The 20717-nt window shown below is 55.1% G+C and overlaps 2 protein-coding genes and 1 long non-coding RNA gene across 5 annotated transcripts; 1 reads left to right on the top strand and 2 right to left on the bottom strand.

The window, feature by feature from the left end:
* Positions 1–3083: 3083 nt before the first annotated feature.
* On the bottom strand, positions 3084–13006 carry DDX56 (DEAD-box helicase 56). 2 transcript variants are annotated; one of them, XM_082471556.1, is made up of 14 exons: positions 12881–13006; positions 12630–12791; positions 11879–12039; positions 11563–11733; positions 11359–11449; positions 10534–10778; positions 10150–10269; positions 9526–9639; positions 9334–9428; positions 8125–8198; positions 7908–7997; positions 7104–7209; positions 4230–4303; positions 3084–3818 (listed from the first exon to the last, which is right to left on the bottom strand). In XM_082471556.1, exons 1-14 carry the CDS (start codon positions 12938–12940, stop codon positions 3741–3743), a joined length of 1641 nt encoding a protein of 546 aa, XP_082327682.1. In that variant the 5' UTR covers positions 12941–13006; the 3' UTR covers positions 3084–3740. The 2 variants fall into 2 exon arrangements, with proteins under 2 accessions (XP_082327682.1, XP_082327681.1); XM_082471555.1 differs by having other exon boundaries at positions 9526–9643; positions 10151–10269.
* Positions 13007–16202: 3196 nt separating this feature from the next.
* On the bottom strand, positions 16203–18849 carry TMED4 (transmembrane p24 trafficking protein 4). Its single transcript, XM_082471563.1, has 5 exons — positions 18640–18849; positions 18337–18437; positions 18099–18224; positions 17689–17835; positions 16203–17254 (listed from the first exon to the last, which is right to left on the bottom strand). Exons 1-5 carry the CDS (start codon positions 18764–18766, stop codon positions 17105–17107), a joined length of 651 nt encoding a protein of 216 aa, XP_082327689.1. The 5' UTR covers positions 18767–18849; the 3' UTR covers positions 16203–17104.
* A 196-nt stretch (positions 18850–19045) lies between these two features.
* On the top strand, positions 19046–20717 carry LOC309665376. Of its 2 annotated transcripts, none has more exons than XR_014266367.1 (2): positions 19046–19113; positions 19818–20717. It is a non-coding gene; the product is annotated as an uncharacterized lncRNA (long non-coding RNA). The 2 variants fall into 2 exon arrangements; XR_014266368.1 differs by lacking the exon at positions 19046–19113 and adding an exon at positions 19530–19665.

The raw sequence follows: 20717 nt of genomic DNA, 5'->3' as shown, positions 1-20717 counted from the left end.
TAAAGACCAAAGTCCCGAGAACAACTGATTCCCCAAAGGCTGAGTCACCGATCCCCAGCAGGTGGGGAGAGAACTAGCTGGACTGGGAAGTGCACTTGAACCGGCTCGTGCTCTGGGTCCAGAGGCTTCCAGGGACACTCTGCGCTCCCACGCGCTCCCACCGTGGCCAAATCTGATCAGGGTGGTCTCCTGCTTCAAACCCACTGGCACCTTTTGGTGTCCTTTGAATCTTTAACATGTCACTATTATCCTTTTAAAATAAATCAGATTAGTTTTTCAGTCTTTGCCTGTTTTGGTGACGACCGCTCTGGTTTTCTTTTCATCCTCAGATGTGCCGGGTTCCCTCCCCACCCGGAGCACTTACACACACTGTTCTCTCTCAGAACTGCTGTTCCCCCCACCCTTCCAGTCTCACCGGACTCCTCCAGTTGGGTGAGGCCCCAGGTAACCCTCCTGGCACTGTGGACGTCCCAGAAGGGTGCCAGTCTAGCCACCAGTGCGCTGGCTGGAGGGCCCGGCCCGCTCCCTCCTGCCCCCAGCCCAGCACCTGCACCTGGCAGCTCCAACAAGTGTGGGCAGAGCAGAAAGGTGCTTCAGGAGTCTGTAGCTCGGGGGAGGCTGGGATGCACTGAAAGCTTGGTTCTTGACCCCTCCAAAGCTCCTCCCATGCAGGGGCTGTGCTCTGTCCATCTCCCCTAGACCCTAGCCCACAGCCAGGAACACAGTGGCACCCATTCAAGCCTATGCGTGGGTGGGATTAGGCCACCCAGGGGTGGAGAAAGTCCCTGCACTCTGCTGCCCCCTTTGCCGTGAGCTCTATGCGTAGCCAGCCTGGAAATGGCTGGAAACGGGCCAAGCTTATCTGTTGCTTAATGAAGCTGAGCTTAAGGCAGGCTAACCCCACCTCTTTCCTTCCAAGCCCAGATCACCCACCACGTGCACGCCTGTGTCCCAGGGCCTGTCCAGTTCTGTTTTTGACGTGCTTATCAAGGGCACAGGTTTCGTATCAGATACACAAGTTCAACCTCTGAGGGCCTGTTTCCCCACGTGTAAATGGACAGCAGCGCCTCCACCCAAGGCTGTGTGACTGAATGAGACATCCGTACACCTTCCCTCTGCAGACCCAGGGCATGGGGACACACCACTCTCTTCAACCCGCCCAATTCAGACCCCACCAAGTGCCAGGGCCCATTCCAGCTGAGCGAGGGTTATGTAAACACAGCCCAGGCTTATGTAATACAGTGCCTAGGATGGCACCTGCCCCATGCTGCTGAGAGCGCCGGCTACTCCTCCGCGGGCGCGGACCGCCGGGCCAGCCCGAGACACCAGGGCAGGCCTGTGCTGACCTCCAAATCCTGCCATCACCTGCCCTGTGACCTTGACGCCAGCTAAGTTCTGAGCCTCAGCCTCCCACCTAGGAATCGGGAGTAGCCTTATGTTGGTAGAACGCTCAGCACGGGTCTCGGCACGCAGCCTGCAACTAGCACGCGGCCACCAGGCCCCAGCTCTGTCCCCAGCTGGGAACACAGCCCAGAGCAGAGGCCCCTTTGAGAAGGAACATCACTGGGGAAACCCGAGGCGCCCACTCTCCTGCATCCGGGCTGATTCTGGATGTAAGCTCACTGGCCAGGATGCCTGGAGGTGGCAGGGTCAGAGGAACAGGGAAGGTTACAGTGCAAGGTTGGCACAGCATTGTAGAGCAGACAGCCTCCTCGATGTCCCGGGCTCTCTCTCGTGTCCCCAGGGCCAGGCCTCAGCTCCTCACCTGCCGCAGGCAGCAGGTGGGGAGGTCTGGCAGGGACTGAAGGCAGCAGCCAGGCGGGGGCCAGGATGCTCTCCAAGGCCGGCTCCTCCCACACGCAGTGACACCCACAACGCTCTTGGTACAGCTCTGGGACCCAGCAGACACTCATAAAGCAGCCATCTCTTTTCAGCTCCACTGACTGACCTCCGTAGGGCGCCCGAGCCAGGGCAGACCGCAGGAACGCTGGCCGCATTGCACGGGCTGCTGTTGCACTCACTGATAATCCCACCAGAGCAGCAGCCCCTACCACGCACGCCCTGGCTCCCTGGAAATCCTCAGAACAGGAGCAGGAAATGTGGAGACCCCGAACCTGAGGTCCCACCAACCCCAATCCCACCATACCGTAACAGCAGCCAGAGACCCAGGCTCCTCCCGCCATGCAGACCAGCTTGCGCTGATGCCTGGTTTTCTTTCTGAACGAAATACTCAAGCACTTTTGACTTTCTTCCCCGGCACAATCAAGGGCACTGAGTCATCAGCGTCCCCCCTCCTCCAGACAGCAGCTGGGAGGCCCGGATGGGGGTTGGGACCCTCTACTGTTAGAGCCTTGCAGCTGAGCTGAGAACAAAGGAATAGGGCATGTGGGTGTCACACTGCCACTCGTGCATTTAAAACCCAGGTGGAGTCCGGCCCCCACGAGCTCCTGAGTGGCCCTGAGCTCACACCCAGCTTCTCCTCGGCCTTAACCTTTGCGCCGCCATCGCCATCATGCTAGGCGCCGCTGACCGCCGGCGCTCGGTAGCAGCGGCCGCAGTCGCCCGGACCAGCTCTCGAGTCCTCCTGCACCCCGCTCCAGCCCCGGCCCCGCTGCCGCTAGCCAGTCAATTCGCTGCTAGTCCTGTGGGTCACGTGAGACAGGAGTGGGATGCTCGCTGGGTGACATACTTCAGCAAGCCAGACACTGATGCTTGGGAATTGCATAAACGGATGAACGTGCTAGTTGGCTATGATCTGGTTCCAGAACGCAAAATCACTGCAGGCGTGCAGACACTTAAATGATTTTGCTAGTGCAGTTCACATTCTAGAGGTTAAGGTCAAAGCAGGACCTCATAAGGAAATCTACCTTTACGTCATCCAGGAACTTAGACAAACTTTAAATGAATTGGGAATCTCCACTCCAGAGGAACCGCGCCTTGACAAAGTGTAAACCCCACGGATGGGCTTCCCAAGGGTTTACTGATAATGCTACTTGATTGTAAACAATCACCTGGAAATACTGACGACAACATACTACCTTACCTGAACAAGTTTTCCTTTTTGAGTACCAAACCACATAATGTATCGATAACTTGGACTTTAATGAAAGGAAAATGAGTCTGAACTGAAAGAAAAAACAAAAACAAAAACCGCACCCAGGTGTGCTGCATGTAGCAGAGCAGGGAGCAGTCTGGGGAGGAGACAGCTGTCCCTGGCTGCCTGAGAGAGTGGAAGGCTGAATTCACAACGTACCCACGTCTGGAGAAAGAGGTGTCGTCAGGAAGGACCATCTTCCCGGCAGGCGAGAAGTCATTTCCGAGCTTCAGGGAAGGGAGGCTGTCAGCCTGATCCTAGACAGGAAGGCCGGAGCTGCTGGCGGGAGGGCAGGTGTCTCCTGGGCCCGAAGGCACCAGGCTGCAGCATTGCATGGCTGACCTCTTCTGGCCAAGGAGGCACCGTACACGGCAGGCAGAGAGCCAGGCACTGCTTACTGGAAGTGGTTTCTGATTCCCAAGGTTTCCAGGGATGGCCCCTTCCTACAGGCAGGAGGCACAAACCAGGGCAGCTAGGATTTTTATTCTGTTGTTAAAGGCAAAGCACCATCCTGGCCATGAATCTAGAGGGCCACAGTGCTGCCTGCCCCGAATCCAGCCCATCCGGTGCGGGAATCAAGCTCCCTCCAGGCTGGGAAGCCTGCTCCACACTCTGTGCTCAGCCCCGGGAGAGGCCCCGGACAAGCTTAGGAGGGCGCTGCTGTGGGTCCGCGCTTCTCTTCTCTGTGCCTGAAGCTGCGCAGTGGGTTCTGGGTTTTCACCTTCTGTGGGGGCAAAACGGTAGATTAGCTGTGGCGAGCGGATGTCCGTGTGCGCAAAAGGGGACAGACTCAGAGAAGGGGGTGCCGTTGCCACCTGGCAAGCCATACAGGCCGTGAGCCAAGGACAGGAGCTGCTGTGGACACCGCAGGGGCCCACCTTCCTCCTGCAGCTTGGAGGATGGGGAGGGCAGTGGGGAAAGAACAGCAGGTCCCCCTTTGCTCTTGAAGCTGCCCCGTGGGTGGCCAAGGGAGAGCCCCAGCGCCCACAACTTTGATCAGTGGCCTGGAGTTTGGCGCCAGTCCTCGGGACTTCTCTCCTCCCTCCTGAGGGCAAGGGGCGAGCACATCCTGGCGACAGTGGAACAAGGTGGGAGGGGAGCCCTGCAGCTATCACCGAGGCTCCAGGGGACATACCTTGGCCTTCTTAGAGGAAGGGGGCTTCTTCCGCTTCTTGTGAGGGCGGACGAGGCCGCGAAGAGCAGGAGGAACTGGAAGAGATATCTGGCTCAGCGGCCACCGCCCACCCCATGTGCCAGCTCCCGGCCCCCCTCCGCAGCCGGCGTCCGAGAGCCCGCCAGCTCCACCCTCCAGCTGGCTCCCAGGGTGCTCTCCCCCACTCTGAGCCAGTGCCTGGCACTCCAGTCCACACTTAAAACACCTAAGAACACACGACTGTTATCACACATGCACAGGGCCAGAAGAGCAGCTATGCCCAGGGGTGGGATTCTGGGGACTTTCACTGTCTAAAACACTTCTTTACGGTATTTAAATTTGTCACAGTAAGTATGTAACAGAAGAAAGAAAATGCTGGGACTTCCCTGGTGGTCCAGTGGTTAAGACTCCGTTCTCCCAATGCAGGGGGGGCCCGGGTTAGATCCCTGATCAGGGACCTAGTTCCCGTATGCCGCAACTAAGAGCCCATATGCCACAACTGAAGATCCCATACGCTGCAACTAAAGATCACGCATGGGGCTTCCCTGGTGGCACAGTGGTTGAGAATCTGCCTGCCAATGCAGGGGACACGGGTTCGAGCCCTGGTCTGGGAAGATCCCACATGCCGCGGAGCAACTAGGCCCGTGAGCCACAATTACTGAGCCTGCGCGTCTGGAGCCTGTGCTCCGCAACGAGAGTGGCCGCGATAGTGAGAGGCCCACGCATCGCAATGAAGAGTGGCCCCCGCTTGCCACAACTAGAGAAAGCCCTCGCACAGAAACGAAGACCCAACACAGCCAAAAATAAATAAATTAATTAAAAAAAAAAGCACAAATATTTATAAAAAAAAAAAAAAGATCACGCATGCCACACGAAGATCCTGCATGCCACAACTAAGACCCAGTGTAGCCAAATAAGTAAGTATTAAAAAAAAAAAAAAATGCTGCTGAAACAAAAAAACCCTACATGTAATTTCTTCCTATGTGGCCCCTCCTCCCATATCCTTCCTCACCTGTCTGGTGCCACCATCACTGCTCGTGACCTGCTACATGATCCCTGGGCTCTGCTGTCACTCCCACCTGCCCATGGCACAGCACAGGGTCCCATCTGGCCAGGCCACACAGGTCCTGACAGGCCTCTGGGCATCACACCGCCACACCCTCCCACGTCACCTTGACCCCTTTAGGTCACACGCTTTTGGCAATGACTTTGCTCCTTTGTGACAGAGAGGATGGAGTTCTCTCCTGAGGCAGGAGATAGATGGGCCCCAGGTTAGACATTTACAACTAGCCTCCTGTTTACACTTTGAAAATAAAGATAATAATAGGAACAGGATAAGCAGCTGGTCTTTGTCTCCTGTGGACACCTCAAGGTAACGGGAATGGCAGGAACAGAGAGAGGTTAAGCCCTGCTTAGGTAAAAGATAAGGAGACCACATATTTCTCATTCTTGGGGTCAAGGAGACCTCCCAGACTATGCATGAGCAAAACAGTTCCTCAGGGGAGGGGGTGCTAGACCATAATATGGTCTGCTAACCTCCCAAAAACCCTCGTGCTGGAATCCATCGTGGCTAAAAGATGCACGCGCACATCTGGCAGAGCCCTCAGTCAGACCAGATATGGACTTGGAGCCAGATAAAGCAAGATGACTGGCCAGATGAAAACTGGAAAACTGCCTCCATGTAAGTGATTTAAACCACCCCAAAAGCTCACGGCTGGCTCGTGCTCTCTCTCTCTCTCTCTCTGAGCCCACCCATGCTTTCTCTGCACCTATCTTCCCTCCTAATAAAACTTTACTTACCTTACTACTTTTTGCTGAATTTTAAAGAATTGCTGAATTCCTTCTTCAAAGCAGACAAAAGCCAGGGCCCTGCTCCTAGGCACTACTAGTCTCTGGCGGTCTAGGGGCTAGGATACGCCACTCTCACCACCACGGTCCGAGTTCGATTCCCGCTCAGGGAACTGCGATCCCACCTCAGGCTGCCACACGCTGCAGCCACCTCACAGCTACCCGAGAGCACTCCCACCCCTTCTTCCCGCTCCCTTCTCACTCCGCAGACCAGGACCCCGGCTCGTGTCCCCGCCAGCTCACTGTCCTGGGGGAACCTGGTATTTTCCCGTATCTCCTGGATCCTTCCCTTCCACTCGCTGGGGCCTCTCCTGCCACACCTGCCAGTTTATGCCAATCCAGGGGGGTGCTGGGGAAGGGGGCCTGCACTCACCACTCTTCTTCCTTAACCCACTTTAAGCACCTTCAGCATAGAAGTCACACATACCCGTTACCAAAGACACAAGGGACATCGTTACCCAGGTGTAAATGGAGCCAGGTCCCTGAATACCTCAGCTGGGCTTTGGCCTCCTCTACATCATAGAAACCATCTCAGGGTCCATTCTTGTCCTCACAGCTGCAACCCAGACATCCCTTGTCCCCACAAGGTCTGTTCTCTGTCCCCTCTGCCAACTGTTCCAGAGACTCCAGCCACCCCACCCCCGGCTTGGCCCGGTCACTAATCCCGAGTCTTCTCCAGCACAAGCAGCACTGCCTCTTACCTGCGACCCCCCCGCACCTGGTCACTCCCTTCCACGCCCAGGCGGCTGCTTGGCCAGGTACTGGCTCGCTCTTTCACTGGGCCAGGCTCTGGGGCGAAAACCCCTGGCCTTGAATGCCCGGTTTCCTGTCTCCCCAACAGAGAGAGCAATGCCTACCCAGGAGGCTGTGCAGATGAGTTCAAGCGCGTGAACAGAGGTGCGTTTGTGTCTGTGTACGTGCTTGCTGCCCAGCCCCCGTGGTCCTGTGTCAGCCCAGCGCACGGCAGCTGAGGGACAAACGCCCACCCCGTCCCCCAGCCCTGCTCACCCAGGTAGTCAGGGACGTGGCCCAGGTGAGGCTTCACCACAGCGGGGTGCAAGGGTAGGTCGTGCCGCAGTAGCTGGAGATCCCTGGGGTTGTCTTCAAAGTACGTCTGGCAGGGGAGAGAAGCGGGCACTGCAGCGTCAGTCCTCCTTTTGCAATTTCACAGGGGAGTTTCTGAACAGGTAATCGGTCTTTCAGAATTTCAAGGGCTAAGGTTTCACACCGCCTTCATCTGTGGCCACCTGGTCCCCCTCCAGAGCCAGCTCCTGATCCGGTTTCTCATCTCCCCTCAAGCGCTCTGCACACGTGGGAAGGCATGTGTCCCCATTCCCACTCCCCTTTCTGTGGGGAGGCCAGGAGCCTGCCGCACCCTCCTCACTGATCATCACCCCACGGGCCGTCCTGCACTGACACACAAGCAGCCACCTCTTCCTTTCCTGTGTAACACGCACCGCGTGGATGCACCCGACTTGGCTTCCCGCGTCTCTGTGGAGGACTCCCAGGTGTCTCCACCTGGGGAATCATGACGAACGCGGGCACACGCGTGACTGTGCACGTCAAGAGAATAAACTCCAGGAGCTGTGATTCTGATGGACACGGCCACTGTCCACCACAGAGGCCAGGCTGATTCACCTCCCAACAGGACAGCTGGCGTCCTTCACCCGCTCTTGGCCTGTTTCCTCCCCACCGACCTGCTGAAGGCGCAGCTAGCTGTCCAGTTCACTGCCTCTCACGCTCATAGCTGGGCCAGCCTCCTGGAAGGGCGATGCCCTGAAGCCCCGCCCCTCCCTCCCCAGGGCCCCTCACCTTGAGTTTCTCGGAGTGCAGAAGCTCCTCCTTGATCTCCTTCAGCCTCGCCTCGCGGATGGCTTGTTTAGTCACTGAGCGCATGGCGTCCTGGGGGCAGATACCAAAGGTCAAGACGGCGGGGCTGCGAGCCAGCCCTCGTGCAGGGGTGCCCAGCAGCAAGGGCCTGACGCTGGGTCCTAGAGAAGCCCCAGTACTCCCAGGGGGCCCCGCTCACCCTGCAGCGGTAGCGGAAGCCCTCGATCTCCTCCATGCGGAACTGGTAGGGAAGCAGGACGGGGGCTCCGTTCCCTGTGGAGGAGACGGCAGTGAGGCTCCCCGGGCTGAATGCTCCGGCTGCGGTCTAGTGGGGGCCTACTGCTTAGAGCCTCCCACACCCACACCCACTCCCTGGGGCGAGGCAGCCGGGGAGCCAGCCCACTCCTTCCCCGCAGCGCACACGTGCGCAAGAAAACCTGGGTCTCACAGACAGTTCACAACAGGCGATCCGCTCTGCTGTGGCCAGGGCGGCGTGCTGTCCCCACGTCCTGGGTTCCTGTCACGTCTCTCAGCCTCAGGACCTGCCCCCCCGCCCACTCTCCTCCTCCAAGGCTACTCCAGCCACAAGGTCCCCGTGATGACAGCCGCGGAGCACTAAGGAGCACCGGCCCTTTCACTCAGACGCTGGTCTGTCATAGTAGCGTACTGGGTCACTCAATGTTTACGACAAAAGAAGATGGGGCAGGGGGGTGCGGGGGGGTTTGGCGGTGCAGCAGGGGCTTCACCCATTTCAGGTAAGGAAACCAGGGCACAGAGAAGCAAGGCCCAGAGTCGTCCCTCGATCCCCCGTCAAGCGGTGCCCCAGGCCACCTTCTACACAAGGCCAGGGCTCAATGCCAGGCAGTGAGCATGTCCTTTCTCGGCCCGTGTGGCGAGCAGCAGTGAGGCCCCACAAGAAGCCAGGCTGGACCCTCCCCCATAACCTGCTGGATGGTGGAGCAGCCCTGCCCAGCCCCGGCTAGCGCGCTCTTCCTGCAGCCTGGAACGCTGCCCGGCTGCCCCGCTACAGCAGGACCTCCCGAAGGCACCAGCGCAGAAACCCCCCAGCAGCCCCCTCTCCCAGGGTCTTCTCTAAGATGCCACCAGTCCCACCCTGTCTGCCAAACCTCTTCCCTTGGCCCTTCTGCCCCATGAGGCAGAGAATAAACATGACTTTGGCCAATTACATGACGGCTCTGGACCTCAGCTGGCTTGACTGTGAAGGGGGACAGCGCCTGCCACCCAGGGAAGGGCAAGGACAGGCGGACGGACATGGCGCACAGCGTGGCCAAGTGTGCGGGGGGCTGCTGCTCGTGCCGGCGTCCCTGCTGCCATCACCACCACCGGGTCTGCGGTGTCATGGCAGAAGCCTGGCCCTGGCGCAGGCCAGTGAGAGCTGGGCTCTTACCTCCGCTGAGAAGCTCCTCGATCTTGCCCAGATGGGACTGCTCCGTGGGCAGCACGAAGGTCAAGACTATGCCTGGGTTGTTGGCACGCGCTGTCCTGCAAGGAGAGACGGCCCAGCCCGTGTCTCTGGCTATGTGTCCTACAGTGTGCCCTCCATCCAGGTGCCCAGCCTGCCACGCCCCAGTTCTCCTACCTGCCGGCCCGATGTATGTAGGCCTCGGGGGTGGGGGGGAGATCAAAGTTGAGCACAGCACACACGTGGTGGAAGTCTATGCCGCGGGCCACACCAGCCTCCGGATCAGCGGCCCTGCAGGAAAACGCCCCAACCTCAGACAGACCTCTCCTCTCCTCCAAGAACACGTTCTCAAGCTTATTTAATCAGCAAAATCTCTACACAAAGCCTTGTATGGAACTACCGGACCCTGACACGTGTAAGACTCTTAAGCATCAGAACTGGAACAGGAACCAGGGTAGTGGGGGCAGCCAAACTGGGCTCTGACCTCAGCTCTGGGGCAACACTGCCCACAGGCAATCTGAGAACAATTCCAAGCCAGCCAACCCGTTAGGCAGACAGAGACTGGGGACTCCTCTTTCCCCCGAAGAAAGATCCTTCCCAAAAGTCACAGCCACTGGAGGCTGGGCCGCCTCCCCTCACAGGATGATGGCGCGCCAACAAACCAGGCAGTCTGGCCCTTCTTGCTGCCCATGGAGCACGTGTGTTGGTCCTTCAGTCCCTTCCCCCACACTCACAGTCTTCTGAAAGGCTGAAAAGCGGGTCTCCCTGGGGAGGGCTGGGAGGAGAGAAGTGTGCGCTCACCTGTTCCGCTTGGGTCCTTTGCCCCGATGCTTGCCCTTGACCGGAGGCCCCAGAACTTCAGCATCTGTTGCTATGACGCAGTCATATAAGCCTTGGTTGAACTGTGAGATGATGTGGCACCTGTGGCCCGAGAGCAGACGGAAGTGAGCCCCAAGAGCAGGCTGGAGGTCCCTCTCCCGCCCCCTGCTTGGTCAAAACGGTCACCCTTTCTGACTCTTCCCTCTTCTTCAACTCTTCCCCGACTTAATCTCTGTGCCTCAACCTCCTCAAATGAGGATGGAATTACAGTAGGTACCGCAGAGTTGCGACAGATAAAGTCAGCGAGAATCAGTCAAGCCCAGAGCCTGAGCACTATCTTCAACCAACACATGGGAGATGACACACCTGGAGCGCAGTGGGAGCTCTCCATTGAGCACACAGGCGGGGATGCTGAACTGCTCCAGGAACAGGCGCAGCCGGTAACTCCGCTCCATTGTGTTGACGAAGAGCAGAGACTTTCCCCGGATCAATGACAGCTTGAGCAGGGCATACAGCAACAGAAATTTGTCTTCCTCAGTCTCACAGACCACCTGAAACTGCTGTAACTGGTCTGGCCCTGGCAGCTGGGACTCCTGTAACTTGAGGGTAACCTAGGGGAGGACAGGCCTGTGGTCAGGAAAGAAAAGAAGACAGAAATGCTACTGCAAGCCACTGGCTCACAAACCACAGCACAAACGTGTTAGTGCAGGGCACCCTGGGTCCCCTCCAACTGTGTAATGTAAGAATTCAAAGCACGCTAACCGTTGTAGTGTACAGAGAACATAAAACTACACACAAACATTTGGGGCACAGAACAAAGAGAAACACACTATAAATTACTGTAGTGAGGAGAGAACCCCTAGAGCAGCAACCTTTCTGAAAAGTAAAGTTCACATAAGGTGAGAACTTTAGCCCTGCTGCTCAAAGTAGCCTTTGTGCCCCGTGGGGGTCCCTTTTCAGGCTTTAGGCAAAGCATGGTTTGAAGCCCCCAGCAGACATCTGGAACTACATCGTGATTTTAGGTTGGGGGATAGGGGGATGGTTTACAACTAATAGCTTCTAGTACATCAGAACCAGGAATGCTAAACCAATAATTTCCCACCCCAAATAACAAAGGGTTCCTTTGAGAAGGGAGAAGCAAGTCCTTGAGTATCATGTCAACGCCTCCAGATGCTTCCACGGGGCCCTTACCGGGTTATGCAGTACCAGCTCCTTGAGTGCTTGTACATCCTCATTAAAAGTAGCCGACATCAGAAAAGCCTGGTAAATCCGGGGCAAGTGACTAAAATGAAACAGAGCCCCATCAGACACCAGCTCCAAAGCCTCTAACTGTGGCAGAGGAACTGGCCCCCTCGCTCTAGGTCCTAGTGTCTATTCACAACCCCTTTTCCTTACCAGAGAAGACTCTTGAGTTCCTCCTCAAAGCCAAAGGAGAAAAGAAGATCAGCCTCATCGACCACCAGCAGCTCCAGGGAGTCTTGCAGTTTCAAGTTGTCTTGTTGCAAGTGGTTTAATATGCGGGATGGGGTCCCCACCACTACATCGGGCTTCTCCATCAGCACAGCTCTGCAGGTGGGCAACACCTCAGTGTTGGGGAGAGGGTAGCAGCTGGGACCTCACCCTGGATTAGCCCTCTTTCTTGCTGCACATAAACCCAAATCCACATCCCAGTGCAAACTCATTCCCCTACAGCCCTGTTGCTTTCACCCACCTCTGAGAGGCTGAGTCTTCAGCGGCTGAGACATTGGCCACCCGGATGTCTCGAGCACAGTAGGCAGCCAGCTGCTGAATCATGGACTGGGCCTGCCGTGCCAGTTCCTTGGTCGGCACAAGGACAAGGGCTCTCACAGCTTGCTCTACTGCGGGGCCTGTCTACAAGAGACGAATTAAAGACTTCAGCCAGTCGGTTCACATCATCACGGCCACTGCATGCTTTTTCTACCTCTTCCAGACAATCTGACCCAACTGCTGTGACTTCCTCACGACAATCCAGTTGTGTTCTGGTCAACCCTTCACTTACTTTACCCACCTCAGAATGTAGATAGAAGACTCTTTTCCCAGGCACTGACCTCAAAAAGGATAACTTACTTTATGGTTACAAAATTACTTAAAATGTACCACTTGTGACATTGGCTTTTCACAATAATCCTACAGATGGGAGGAGAAAACGTGCCTACTTTTTATAGTATAAACAAGAGAAAGCGATTTACTCAAGACTACACAAAGAATGGTGGTCGCAGGGCCAGGACTTAGAACCCAAGTAACCTGAATCCCTGCCCAGAGCGTTTTACCACAAAACCAACAGGTTCTCTCAGATCACGCTTCACGGGTAAGAGGTCAGAAGAAAACCTGGTTCTTGGGAAAGATTTGGGGGCGTGCGGGTGGCGGGCACAGCTTTCCAAGAGGGCACAACGCCACTCAGACGCCTGCGGCTCCCTTCCCCGGCCCCTCCCCCGACTCACCGCCTTCTTGTGGAGCAACAGCTGCAGCATCGGAATGGCATAAGCGGCGGTCTTCCCTGAACCCGTGCGGGCCCGAGCCAGGAGGTCCTTCCCCTCCAGGGCCAGTGGGATGGCCTTTTCCTGGATCAGCGTGGGTCGCGACCAGCCCAGGTCGGTGACGGCCTAGAGGAGACAAGGGACGGCTCAGGCGGCGCGCTGCCCTGCCGCCGCCCCTCTCCACGTCGGCCCGGCTCCTCAGCCCTCCCCGGTACCTGTAGGAGCCGGTGGTCCAGGCCCATGTGTTCGAAGCCCAACGCTTCGGAATCCTCCATGCTGCTGCTCTGTAATGACAGCGCGCACGCGCGACAGGAAGAGCACGCAATGACGCGTGGGCTGGTCAAAGCAGCAACCAATCAGCTTCAAAGGAGTCAGCACCTCCCGGAAGCCATGGCTTCTGGTGTTCCCCGGGGTTCTGCGGCTGCGGTGGCTAGTGCGGCCCGTGGTCTCGGGGAGGGGCGGCGGGGGGCTGGGAGCGGGGACCCCGGGCGGGGACCCCCCACTCAGGTCCTCGCCAGTTCCCTGACACGACCTCCAAATGGCGTGCTAGGTTAAGGTTACCAGCGGCAGGGGCAGCCTCGCCCTAGCAGTAATGCTGGCATTAGTTATATTGACAAAGACATCAATGTTTAGAGTGCTCGTCTGTATACTACCTAGGAACAGGCAAGCTACGGTGGTAGCTTACCACGTTTGGGAAACACTGGTGAGTCCTACGCCCTTTCCTACCATTATGCATCTGGAGGATCTCTGTCAGGTTTATGTGTAAGCACTAATTGCTCTGCCACCTACTATGCTCAGGAAAAGTGCACCAGCTTATGTGTTCCAGGGCTGTTTGCCTGTAGCAGTGGTGGAAACCGTGGGAATCTGTAACGGGGCAATGGCTTTGAGAGTAGAAAGCAAGTGACGCTGGGTGTACCAGGATATAACAGAGGTCACCGAGGCTGGGCCAAGGTTCAGGGACGCAGGCAGTCCACAGGACAGGCTGTAGCAATTGGATTGTACAAGGATGAAGGTTGGAAGAATGAGTGGCATGAGAAACAAAAAGGTAGGTTGCTCTGGGGTTCCCAAACCTAGCAGCCCATGTTGCCTGCACAGCTTGGTTAAAAATAAGAATTCTTGGGAGTTCCCTGGTGGCCTAGTGGTTAGGATTCCGGGTTTTCACTGTGGTGGCCCAGGTTCAATTCCTGTTTGCGGGAACTGAGATCCCACAAGTGGTGCAGCGCAGCCAAAAAAAAAAAAAAAAGGATTCTTAGTCCCCACCTGTATTACTTTCCTATTGCTGCTGTAACAAATTACCATAAACTTAGTGGCTTAACACAAACTTATTATCTTATGGTTCTGTAGGTCAGAAGTCTGACGAGGCCTCACTAGGCTGAAATTACAATGTTGGCAGGGCTGCATTCCCTTCTGGAGGCTCTTGAGGAATAATCCCTTTTTTGCCTTTCCCACCTTGGCTTGGGGCCCCCTTCCTCTATCTTCAAAGCTGTTAATGGAGGGTTGGGTCCTCACCTCGCATCACTGCAACTTTCTTTTGCCTCCCTCTTCCATTTTTAAAGAACCTTTGTTATGACATTGGGCCCACCCCAATAATCCAGGATAATCGCCCTATTTTAGAGGCAGATGACAGCAACCTTAATTCCTCTTTGCCATGTTTGGTAACATAGTCACAGGTTTCAGGAATTAGTACATCTAACTGGACATCTTTGGGAGGCTATTATTCTGCCTACCACACCACCCCAAACATAAACCTACTTAATCAGCTGGACCTGAGTGTTGCCCAGGAATCTATATTGACGAGTTTCTCGGATGACGCTATGAATCTACTCTGACATGGGCCCAGCATGAGAGCCAGAGGTTAGGCTCTGGCTGTTGTTAGGGTGAGAACTGAGAGCAATTCATGCACCACAGGTAAAGTGGGGCTGGGACCAAAAGATGGAGATGGGGACTGGGCCAGGGATGATGGGATGAGTAGAATGGCTCCTACGCCCCACCCGCTTTTTGTGGTAAGGAGGTAGAAGGCTGTCTGATAAGGGTGTTATATAACCTAAGAAAGCAAGACTTTCAGAATGGAATCAAGGTAGTATTGAGGGGGAAAAAAATCACCAGAATTCCTTGGATGTAGCCGAACTTTCAAAAACATTTTCCTAGGCCATAATGTGTCTGAATACCACACACCAGTACGGAAATCCTTCTTTTCCCCATAGCCACCACCTGTTAGCCTGTCCTCTGGCAATCGAGATTCCAAGTGCCCATCAGTGTAAAGGTGTGCTATGCTCCCACCTTTGTCCTCACTCCACTCCCCTTCCTATCAAAAAATTCACAGGAGGAGAAACGGAGGACACGCTGATGTATCAGCATAACTGAGATGCACAGCTGGACAGGCTGTTGAAGGCCACCCCAGCACTGTGTGGTTCCCCGTATTCCCACAGTCCAGGCTCCAGTGTCTGATTTGCTGGCTAGATTCCTAGTATCAGCCACAGAGCAGAAATGTGTTCCCTTCCTGACACATCCCATGCTCCCCAAGAGGCTCAGGCCAGAGGTCCACACGCTGACTAGTTCCAAGGCTACCTGATTTTCCCTGTGTTAATTCTAACATGAAGACAATTAAGAACTATTTTAAATATCCAGAGAATTTTGGAAGAGTCATTTATGGCATTTCACCTCACTGGACCGTTAACGTGGCCATCCAGAATTAGAATTTTTAAAATATCTACAAAAATATTAAATGACAAAGCCTATAAAACTAAATTGCATATACTTTTATAAGTAAAGATACGTACACACATGGAATAGTATAGAACGTAAAGAGAAAAACAAGGGCTTCCCTGGTGGCGCAGTGGTTGAGAATCTGCCTGCCAATGCAGGGGACACGGGTTCGAGCCCTGGTCTGGGAAGATCCCACATGCCGCGGAACAACTGGGCCCGGGAGCCACAATTACTGGGCCTGCGCATCTGGAGCCTGTGCTCCGCAACAAGAGAGGCCGCGATAGTGAGAGGCCCGCGCACCGCGATGAAGAGGGGCCCCCGCTTGCCACAACTAGAGAAAGCCCTTGCACAGAAACGAAGACCCAACACAGCCATAAATAAATAAATTTAAAAAAAAAAAACAAGAAGGGCAGAATTTAGTTTTTGTACATCAGATAAATAATGTATTTTAAGTAAATAAAACCATGAAATAAAACGTCAAGAATGGGCAACTAAGGGCATTAAGCTTTATACAGCAGAAGGGCATGAGGGAAGTACACTAAGATGTGTTTAAGTTTATGATTCCAGGGAGCTAAGAAACGGGTACGTAATCTCCTCACAGTATTCCCTGCTGACAGGTCTACCTGGTTGACCTCTGTGAATGGCCGAGCCACCACCCTGTCCGTTCCCACAACCCCGAGTCTCCAGTCAGGCCAGGCTCTAGCACCACAAGCCCACATGCTGAAATCCACTCCGGGTCAGCCGCAGAGGCACCCAGACCAAGAGCCTTTCCTCCATTTCCCTTTGTGCCTCCCCTCTGCCCACAGCCTCTTATTTCATTTCAAACACAGCTACTACAACACGCTTTATTTCACTGGAAAAATCTGTATAAAGAACCAAATCTGGTTCCCACGAAGAAAACATTTACCACAGCTTAAATAAAGGTTAAGGGAAATGGAAGGGTAAGAGTGCCCTGCCTTGTGCTAGCTCTGTCACTGCCTCAGTCTGAACTCAGGCCCTGTGTGATGGAAATCACAGGTGTCCCAGAGAATTCTCTGCCTGGCCCTCTGATTAGGCCTTGAGAGCAGCTGTGATGTCTGCTTTCTGGCCCTAAGAGCTGAAATCCTGAGAGCTGCCATGGTAGGTAGTTATCAAGAATGCATGGATAAACAATGCAGAAGGGACTGCATTGGTGTTTTTAGCTAGTCACACAAAGGCAGTAACACTTCAACTAGGAAGGAAAATATATAATTTTATCAAAAAATAGTTCTAATATATAGAAAAACATTTCAATCCTCTGGGGCCTTTGCCCCTTATTTACATTCACGAAGCCACTGAGTGAACCCAGGACTGACAGGGGAGCAGTGAGGTGGGGCCTCCTCGGTAGGGCATTTTGGTCGCCTACTTTCTAAACAGACGAAGAGAGAGGTTAAAGCAATAGGAGAGACATTTGCTCATTTTGTGACAGGATGGAGAGGCATCACTAGTGGCGAAAGAAGCAAGACTTAGCCCTGGGTCAGTTCTGACTCCCCACAAACCCCAAGACAGATCTTTGAAAGCTTGGACCAATGTCCTGTGTCCTTGAGAACCAGTGTTAACAAGTGGCTGATCTGAATGCTTTGTTGCCATGGAACCAATGTGGCTTATATTCTTTTTTTCACTGTTTTTTCCCTCAAAATCCATATGGATAAGGTATTGGGTGGGGAAAGTACCAGACAACTGAGGTGACAGGAAAGGGTCATATGGAGAGGGCACTACACCAGCTTCTTGGCCTCAAAGAAGCTCTTGAGGTGACGCATCTGCCAGATGCCAGTGAGGATGAGGATGACGGTCTGAGCGATGGACCACCACAGGACTCTCTGGTTGGTGCTCTCACTGATCAGACGGAAGCGCTCTTCACGATACTGCGTAGGACAATGGACGCAGGATTAAATGTGCAGGAGAGGCAGTCCCAGCATTTGCGAGGCCCCTCCCTCCTGTGCGACGACTCAACTGTGGGACCAAACGCCTTTTGAAATACCGCCTCTGATTCCCCTGGAAGTGCCCCCAAGGAAGTGACACGCTGCCCCTCCACAAGCATCTCTGCTAGGACAGAAATCATGCTCTTACCGTTTCAGCAAGATCCCAGTGTAAAGAGGTAGGCAATGGCTATTGCTAGAGTGTGACCTGTCCTCTCTACCCTTTATCCTACGGAGCTGAAAAACGGCTGACAGCCCTCTCCTTCCAGTCTTTGAACAGCCGATCTCCCAAGCAGGGAAGGCCCCAGGCAGAAAGTTCCAGTAAGTGTAGTGGGTATAAAGGTCAACTGCCATGTCCAAGTACAGTGACATGCCCTTACCCTTTGGTAATCCTGCTCCTTCTGGATCTGTTCCACCTGATCCAGCAACTGGCGGGCTCGGAGCTGCAGCTCCGTCAGTTTATCCTTGGCAGCAATCTCGGGGTAGTTGTTGGCATGCTCCCCGACCTGGATGTCTAGGTGCACACGCTAGGAGGAAACAGGGTTGGACCCCAAAGTCGTAAGGTCAGAGACACTCTGAGGTTATGGTGTCTAAGAAAGAGGTGGGACCTCCGATGGTCTGTTCCAGGCTATGGAACCCACTCTTGTCCCTGGCTGTGGGACAGAAGGGCAACGTCTATTTCTTGCTTGTGACTGTGCCACAAAGTGTTACAAATGATAAGAATAATAAATCAAAATTTTGTAACCAAGTGAGAGATTCTGAGCTATGGCCAAAGAGAAAATACTCTTACCAGTCTGCCGCCAGCAAAGAGAGCCATCCTGGTAGAGTTGGAGTGCAGGCAGATCTGATGGTCACCAGGAGTGTGGGAAGTGAAGGTGAAGCGGCCCTCTGAGCCGTACTGCCGGGACAGCACCACCTGCAGCACAGCAGTCAGTGAAAGCCCCCGCCTCTACTCTGACCTCTCCAAGTGCAAGTTCATGTCTTCTGAGCTCTGTCCACCCCAAGAGCTCTAGTGAAGGTGGCCTTACCTTGCCTTCAGGGTCCTTCACCTCCACATGCATGCCCAGGCCGGGGGTCGAGGGTAGGAAGATCTCCTTCTGCTTATCCCACATTTGGGTGCGGTAGTTCCCTGCGGAGCAGACAGAGCCGTCACAACCTACCTAGTCCGTCTGGCTCCCACACTCCGCGGGGCGCCGCGGTTTCCAGGACGCCGGGCAGGGGGCACTGCTCCCCCGGCCACGGTCCGGCATCCACAGCGCGCCGCTAGGAGCGGGGAGCCCGACCGCGTCGGGAGGACACGCAGGGCCCTGTCCACCCTCGCCCCGCCTGACCGATGACCATGGTCTCGTCGGGGATTTCCTCGATGAAGCAGCGCTTTTCGGTCTCGCCGATGTGGAAATAGAGCCCTCGGACGCCCGCCGCGCACAGCGCGACGAGCAACAGCGCCAGCAACCCCATTGCCCGCCGACGCCCAGCCCAGACACCTGCCAACGCGCGCCCCCCTCCGCCCAGTGCGCATGCGCGCACCTGCGCCCAGCTCTCAAACGACGCAGCAAGACCCGGCGCAGAATACGCGTGCGCGGTGCCTCCCTCCCTGCGTCCGCTCTGCCCCGCCCCGCGCGCGTCTTCCAGGCCAGGATGCACAGCCGAGGGGAGAGTGCGCAGGCGCACGACGCTCGGGTGTTCCCTCCCGCTCTCTGGCTGCGCAGTTGGTTTGGTCTCCTGCCAACTAGCTTTTTTACACCCAGTGCGCATGCGCGCGCCTACGCCCCGCTCCCAGTAAACGCGGCACGGCGAAGTGGAGAGTAAGCGTCGACTGACGCCTTCTTTGCAGATCCTGCTTAGAGTTCTGGCCTGCGCCGGGGCTTGGGTCCCAGATCTGGACGGTTGGAGAGCGGGCCCCAGATCTGGAAGATTGGGTCCCCCGGGGCGTCCGGACTCGGGATCCGCGCAAGGCGGGAAAGTCGGAGCCCAGGGGCCGACGGGCACTTCCCGAGACCCCGGCCGGGCGGGTGTCGGTGTGAGAGTCCTTCTGGGGTGCAGGAGCCTTAGGCGCGTCCGGTGCCGGCTGGAGGAGCGGCCCGCCCGGCCTTTGGAGGCCCTGACCCGGGAGAGGAGGCCTTGCCTGGATGGGGCTGCAGTCCAGCCGACAGGAAACGATATTCCGAGCCAGTGGGGCTCCGACAGGCTTTTAGGTGTTCCTGATTTTAGGAGTTTGTCGGGGTTTTTTTGCATGCCATGTCAGTGTTGCGGTGGTTATTTTCTGACACTCCCCTGCTAGGGGTACACACTGAAGTATCCACAGATAGTCACCCGGGGGTGCTGACCTGGGAGAGGAGGTGGAGATTGGGCTCCAGGTGAGAGATGTGTGGGAGGAGGTACGATGCGAGACGGTCCAGTTGTCGCTAAACTGCTCCCGAACGGGGGGGCGAGGCTTGGCGGCGTCTCCGTCTGTGTTCTCCAGCCCATATTGCTCTCCCAACTTGTCCGACTGCTCATTGTCCCCTAGGTGAAGAAGATCTGGGACATGCGGTCCCTTGGACTGCGGGTCTGCTCCACTGGCCCACAGTGGTCTGGGGCTCAGAGTGGAGAGAAATGTGGAGCAGAACGAAACCTGGCCTCGTGGCTTCGATGGGCCCGTGACAAGTGGAAGTGGGGGCCCAGTGCTTGCTCTGCTGCCTGCCTTCCTTGCTAAACACAAAGAAACCCTGTAATAGCGTGCTTAGTGTTGCATATGCTCCAATTTATCCGTAAGAAGTGGGATTGAACCAAAGCAAACATCCTTGTGGAATTAAAGAAGTTTTACAAGGCAGACCTCCCTGAGCAGCAGCAGTTCTGCGGTGAGGATGGAAAATAAGAACTTTTTAAGCTGGAAATTTGGGTTTCAGTATGAAATCTGATTGTTAAATATTAGACTATGGCTCAACTCTTCTCTAATGGAATGAACAACAAGGCACAATCTGGCCACATTCAGCAGTGAGTCATGTGAACAACATGTGATCTCATACAAATCCAGTGGGGGACAGTCTTCTGGTTTAAGTGATTTAACCTGTTTGCCGGCTCCTCCCTTCAAGGTTCTCTGCGTCTTTCTCCCTCCTTTCTTGGAACAAACTGGTACAACTTGAGACTGAAGATCTGGGCTAAGAAAATTGAGGAAAAGTATGAGGAAAACTCAGAATTTCTGAGTAGGTCCATGAGGCCTGTTTACATCTCCTAGTTACAGTACCCCTATTGTGGGATGGAGGAAGGTGAAAATCAAACCAGAAAGTTTCTTACTGGGCATGGAATTAGAACAAAGAAAAGTTGAAAACTTGTTTTAAATTTTCTAATAAGAGAATTTCGAAACATAAAAGTAGAATAACTACAATGAACTTTCATATACTCATAAACCAGTTTCAACAACAATCAA

This window comes from Balaenoptera physalus (assembly GCF_965194825.1).
Source record: "Balaenoptera physalus genome assembly, chromosome: 8".
In the NCBI taxonomy this organism is placed as follows: Eukaryota; Metazoa; Chordata; class Mammalia; order Artiodactyla; family Balaenopteridae; genus Balaenoptera; species Balaenoptera physalus.
The sequence above is the reverse complement of the archived record's forward strand: the minus strand, read 5'-3'. Positions and strand labels throughout refer to the sequence as shown.

Excerpts from the sequence above, each read along its gene's own strand:
- DDX56 (XM_082471555.1), bottom strand. The coding sequence starts at position 12,940 with ATGGAGGATTCCGAAGCGTTGGGCTTCGAACACATGGGCCTGGACCAC. Across the intron at positions 12,792-12,880 it reads TGGACCACCGGCTCCTACAG|GCCGTCACCGACCTGGGCTG; the intron begins GTACCGGGGAGG and ends TGTCTCCTCTAG. Across the intron at positions 3,819-4,229 it reads CTTCCTCTAAGAAGGCCAAG|AAGGTGAAAACCCAGAACCC; the intron begins GTATGTCCCCTG and ends TTGCCCCCACAG.
- TMED4 (XM_082471563.1), bottom strand. The coding sequence starts at position 18,766 with ATGGGGTTGCTGGCGCTGTTGCTCGTCGCGCTGTGCGCGGCGGGCGTC. Across the intron at positions 18,225-18,336 it reads TGAAGGACCCTGAAGGCAAG|GTGGTGCTGTCCCGGCAGTA; the intron begins GTAAGGCCACCT and ends GCTGTGCTGCAG. Across the intron at positions 17,836-18,098 it reads TCTTTGCTGGCGGCAGACTG|CGTGTGCACCTAGACATCCA; the intron begins GTAAGAGTATTT and ends GTTTCCTCCTAG.